The sequence below is a fragment of the Primulina tabacum genome, chromosome 15 (assembly GCF_025594145.1).
Source record: "Primulina tabacum isolate GXHZ01 chromosome 15, ASM2559414v2, whole genome shotgun sequence".
NCBI classification, from domain to species: Eukaryota; Viridiplantae; Streptophyta; class Magnoliopsida; order Lamiales; family Gesneriaceae; genus Primulina; species Primulina tabacum.
Window position 1 is genome coordinate 21,597,129 of NC_134564.1, and position 6,205 is coordinate 21,603,333.

At 42.2% G+C, this 6,205-nt stretch overlaps 1 protein-coding gene across 1 annotated transcript; it reads left to right on the plus strand.

The window, feature by feature from the left end:
• Window positions 1-4,888: 4,888 nt before the first annotated feature.
• Window positions 4,889-5,764, plus strand: LOC142525961 (uncharacterized). The gene has a single exon (XM_075630241.1). It carries the CDS (start codon window positions 4,889-4,891, stop codon window positions 5,762-5,764), a length of 876 nt encoding a protein of 291 aa, XP_075486356.1.
• The last annotated feature ends 441 nt before the right edge of the window (window positions 5,765-6,205 follow it).

A 6,205-nucleotide genomic window follows, 5' to 3' on the forward strand; every position in this document is an offset into this window, starting at 1 on the left:
GCCAAGGATTCTGGAAAAAAAAATTCAATATAAAAATTTAAAAAAAAAAATTTCTTGGGCAAGCATGCATAATTTATTAGTATTTTTGACGTGAAAAATAAAATGTTTATGTTTTTTATGTATGGGAAATGTCTTGTCACCAAATATGAACGGGTTTGGAAGCTTGTGAAGGTGGTTGGGGACCTCTCCACCCCGGTAAAACATGATCGTGTTTAGATCAGGATTGGAAAGTTGTAAATCATGACCAGGGACCAATCCACCCGGTAAAGCATTACTGGGGATCTCATGTAAGTGGTAATGGACATCTCTTCAAGCCCAGTACTGTGGTTTAGTCTGATCAGACGCATTTATGTATGGGTCACTTGCTTTAAAACATATCTCTACGCAAAATTATGATGATTATGAATGTTTACGTATGTATGATGCAAGTACGTTTATGAAAATGTTTATGAAAAGTTTTACGATATGATGGCACGTCTATGTTTATGAAAATACGTTCAAGTTTAAGTATGTATGCTCTACTTTAAAATACATGTGGTTTTATTACGTATTATTTGTTATTCTCAGTTTATACATGTTGATTATTTAGACTCACTAGACTTGATCGATGCAGGTGAGGACGAGTTTGAGGATGCGAGAGGTGGGGACCAGTGCGCAGGCTCGGACTGTAAGGTGGACTAACCTGAGGACCGCTTAGTTTTAAAGGATTTTTATGCATGTTATTTCATTTACTCTGGTTTTTAAGGAAATTATTTCATGTTGCTTAAAGCAAGTATTTTTGCAAGATCATTACATTCCAAATATTTTGTCAAACATTTTATTTATATTGTATTTTGAAAGACGATTACTTATTTAAGAAAATTTTTATTTTTTCGCAAATTTTAAGTATGTTTAAAGGTACGGTACGTACGTCACACAGTCACTAATAGGACCATATTCCAAGCCATGAAGATGAGATTTTATGGTGTAGGGAAAGATTGTGTGGATGACCTTCCTAGTGTGATATGGTCCTACCAGACACTCCCACAACGCCTACCGAGGAAACTCCCTTAGCATGATTTATGGGATGTACGTCGTGTTACTCGCTGAGCTTGGAATAGATTCGGATCGAATTCAATCTTATGATGAGGACAATGGTGAACGAAGAGCGCAAGATTTGGGCCTAATAAAATAAATGAGAGATAGAACCCTGATCAGCACAAAAGCATACCAAAATAGGGTGGTTCAGCTCTACACTAGGAGAGCCAGACCCCGAGACTTCTTGGTTAGGGACCTGGCCTCGAAGAAAGCTCAGCCAACAGAGGACGTCAAGAAGCTAGAAACAAAGTGGAAAGGCCCCTACAAGGTGATCCAGAAGACAAGTTCGGGAGCATACTATGAAGACCATGCACTATGGAAGTGCACCAATTGTGGAGGAATTCATACAGCCAAAATCACTCCATTTCAGCATAAATCTCGAGTGAGCACCTTGAACCAAAAAGTGGCCACATTCATCCGGGAGAGGTTAGTGCAATCACCCATTGATTAAGCCATCAGCGTCATTCGTGGAGCCATCAACGCAGCGTCATTCGTGGAGCGACTTCAGAGCTTACCTTGTAGCAGATTATTCGTGCCTATAAAAAGGAAGGCTCCTCATTCGAAACTTGCACATCCAAATTCTCGAAATCCTCTCTAGCAGCACCGTATTCTCGAAGCTCTTCGCCCTCTAGTAACAAAGCTCTGCCGCAATCTCACCGTTCACGTTTACAGTTTCCTTGAGCAGTCAGAATACGGTAAGTGGGCTTTTGCTATATATCTTTCTTTGTAAGTGGGTTCTTGATACTATTTTATTTGGCACACTTATTTCTTTTTAAGTGGAAATCATATGTTTCGAAAATAAATTAAACATGACTTTGAAAATTCGGTCGGCGTGATATATTCATTTCCATTTGGTATTGAAATCCCTTGAATTGTTCTTTGTTCGATATCAGTTAAATATGTGAAAGCATGTTTGAATTTTTTTTTGAAATGCACTGTAATGACTCGATTTAGAAATGGTAAAGGAAATTCCGAACTTTGATATACTTTGTTTAGGCCCTGATGCGGTGGGTTATAATAACCGTTCCTTTGGCCTCGCCCCTTAAAGGAGTAACATATAGGGGACTGATCAGTAAAAACCATAGAAAATGAGATGATTTTCAGTGCTTTATTCGTATTTGTGTTAGTATTTGATTCAACATGCTTAATATTGAAATTTTGATAATTTATTCATATGTATATCCTCGATAATGGTCATGCGCGATCGGCCCCCATTTACTGAGTATTTCTCCAAAACACTCACCCCTTACTTTCCCACCCAGATAAGAATGAGAATCAAATTGAGGATGAGGAGCAAGACTACTTTTGGGGATGGTGATGAAGCAGTCTAATTCGGGACCCGTCGATTATTCTGTCTTATGATTTCAGTATCGTATATTTACGCTTCCGCATGTTTCTATTTCTTTTGAGTTGTAAAGACAGTGAACTTTTGGGAAATTTATGATAATAAACTGGTTTCGGTTTATGATGTACTACGAGGCTAGTTGTTTTTTCGATCGTGTGATTGTTAAACAACGCCGGTGTCATAACCCGGTCTCGGGACGTGACATTTAAGTGGTATCAGAGCCGCCAGGTTCATAATCCGGTTGGGGAAGGAAACTTTCAAAAAAAAAAAAATTCGGCGGAATTTTATAAATCGGCCAATGCTATCCCCTCCGAAACGGCCCAACGATCAAGACTCCCCATCGTAATTGGGAGCTACAGCGCGAAATCGCGAAATTCCTTCGTTTAGGCCTCCGAAACCTCGATTTTGCCGTTTTAGGAAAGTTTTGTAACTCCTATAACTTTTTGTAGGAAACTCCGAATTCGATTCCGTCAACTGTTCTGGAATTCTCTCGACATGTGCTTCGAATCCATATGTCTATCCCGAAACTTTCCATTTTTGGAAATTTTCGAAAAGTTTTATTTATTTTCCTTTATTTGACTCTATATGACTCTGATATTTTATTCTGGCCTATTTTTGATATTTTGAGCATTTCTCTTTTTCCAGGAAATGGCTCGCATACGTTTAACTGCCCGTAAGAGTGTAGCTTCGATTACTCATAGAGAGACGTTCCAGCTAGACAGTCCCCGACCTCGCCCGCGCGCTCAGTCTCCTATACGTTTAGATGATTTGGCTCTAGCATGCCACGATAAGGGGGTTAGGAGGCTGAGAGCTAGCAATCTGGAGAGGAGGAAGCAAGTGGAGGATCTGACTACCAAGCTATTGGCAGCAGAAAAGAGGATCGATCAGGTATATGAGATGTTCCAACTCGTTAATGAAGATAACGGCGAACTGCGAGAGTCATTACAACTGACGAGGGGCCAAACCAAACAAGCTATGGATGAATTGGACCGACGTACCGTAGAATTGGCTGAAGCTCGTCACGCACGGGTAAGAGATAAGGAGAGAATGGAAGAGTCCTGGAAGGTGGTCATGCAATTGTCAGAAAATAACCAAAGGCTATCAAAGGAGATAGACGAAAGGAAGGCAAGAGAAAAGGCACTCATCCAGAAGGATCAAGCAAACTGCGAGCGTGCAAAGAATGAGTTGGACAACGCGATAGGGAAGATTCTGACTCATAGGGAACAGATTGCTGAATTAGAATCGGAGAATCAAGACCTGCAGATGCAGCTGGCAGAGTTTTTAGACCCGGATGTGCCGGAGGAGGATTCTGAGGAGGAAGAAGCCCCACCTGACGTAGCCGTAGGGAATGGAGAGATAGCAGATTAGAATATTTTAGTGAACCATTTTTAGTTTATTTCCGTTGTTGCTATTCCAGTAAATCCCCATTCAGTTGTTTATGTTTATTTGAGAAATCAATAAAAGTTGTTATTTCGATTACTTGTTGGCGTCAATTTATTTTCGCACAAATTATTCAATGAATTCTATCAGTTTGCGCAACAAATATCTTAGAAACTTGTACGCTTGTAGGAGATGGCCGGAAGACCTCCCCGAAACAATCGCAACCCGCGATACGCAAACGTTAACAACCGCAACAACAATGAGGAAGATCCGAATGCTGACGGCAATCCACCTCCCAGAGTGGGCCTGAGCCAAGTAGATTTAATGGCTATAGCCACCATAGTGGCAACAACTATCCAGGGTTTGGGAAACCCCAATGGTAACGGTAATCAGCAGACACAACCACCACCGGCACAGAATGGGATCAAGTATCATTATGAGTCCCTTCGTAAGAACCGTTGCCCAGTGTTCAAGGGAGACGCCGACCCTGAGAGTAGCCAGAGTTGGTTGAAAAGCGTGGAAACCCAACTGCGACTGCTAGAGATACCTGAGGCACCTAAGGTAGAGGTGATAGTGCCATTCCTGGAGGATAAGGCAAGCAAGTGGTGGGAAACCGTCTCACCTACCCTGACAGCCGCCGGAGCAATCACTTGGCAACAATTCAGAGATGTCTTTCTCAAACAGTATTTCTCAGCAGAAGTCAGACTTCAGAAACTGAGCGAGTTTGAGAACTTCTCGCAAACTCTAGACATGTCAGTGGTAGATTACACCTCCCAATTCAATGACCTTGGAACTTATGCCCCGACAATCATGGCAGATGAAGTTCTAAAGATGCACAGATACAAGAAGGGTTTGATCAGCCGTATCCAGTCATCCTTAGCAGTTTACCAACCTACAAGCTTTGCTGATTTAATGGGAGCAGCGATAAGAGCTGAGACGGATATCAAGCGTCGGGAGAACAAAAACAAGAATAAGCGACCTCTTACTGGACAGTCATCTCAAGGGAAGCCACCATTCAAGAGACCGAATCAGTCCAGTGGACCCTTCAAAGGTGCTTCGTCCCACCCAACTTACCAATAACCAAAGATGTGCCCCAAATGTAATAATCGTCATTCTGGAGAATGCCACCGACAGACGGGAGCATGTTTCAATTGTGAGAAATTAGGGCATCGAATTGCTAACTGCCCCGAGCCATTGAAGAGAAGTACCAAGCCTAATGCTGATGCTAACCTCAACAAGCCAAGGGAGAATAAGCCCAACGCTCGTGTGTTTGCAATAACCCAAGAAGAAGCAGATGATGCAAACGATGTCGTGGCAGGTACCATTTTTGTCAATGAAATGCCAACTTATGTGTTATTTGATAGTGGTGCTACTCATTCATTTATATCTAAGAGGTTCACTAAGAAACTAGGGCTTACGCCTGAATTACTAGTTGAACCATTTAGAGTAGCGACTCCTACTAGTAAGACAGTCGAAACACATAGAGTGCACCGAAAGTGTAAAATCTGTATCAATGAGCACCTATTCCAAGCAGAATTGATACAACTGAACATGGTGGAGTTCGATATCATCTTAGGAATGGATTGGTTAGCAAGAAACAATGCGATGGTAGACTGCAAGGGAAAGAGTGTTAGGCTCCGAACCCCGAACCAAAAAGAGGTCGTGTATCATGGCAAATCCAAGGAACGGAAGTCACTTCTTTCCGCATCCCAAGCATGGAAAGCCATGAAATCTGGAGCAGATATCTATCTAGCAACGGTTAATGCAGTAAAGGAAGAAATTGAACTTAAACCGGGGGACATCCCTATCGTGCGAGATTTCCCAGACGTCTTTCCAGAGGAACTACCAGGGACAGTCCCGGATCGAGAAATTGAGTTCGAAATCAATTTAGTGCCCGAAGCGGCACCCATCTCCAAGGCACCGTACAGAATGGCACCAGCTGAACTTAAGGAGCTAAAGTAACAACTTCAAGAATTGCTAGACAAAAAGCAGATTCGACCAAGTGCGTCTCCATGGAGAGCTCCAGTACTTTTTGTCAAGAAGAGAGATGGGAGCATGAGACTGTGCATTGACTATAGGGAATTGAATAAGATCACTATCAAGAACAAGTACCCTCTTCCGAGAATAGATGACCTGTTCGATCAGCTTAAGGGAGCCACAATATTTTCCAAATTGGATTTGAGAACGGGCTACCACCAATTGAAGGTCAGGGCTGAAGACATCCCAAAGACGGCCTTTCGGACAAGGTATGGACACTACGAATTCACGGTGATGCCTTTTGGTCTGACAAACGCACCAGCAGCCTTTATGGACCTAATGAACAGAGTATTCAAGCCGTTCCTGGATCGGTTCATAGTGGTATTCATTGATGACATCCTTGTCTACTCTCCTAGCAAAGAAGAT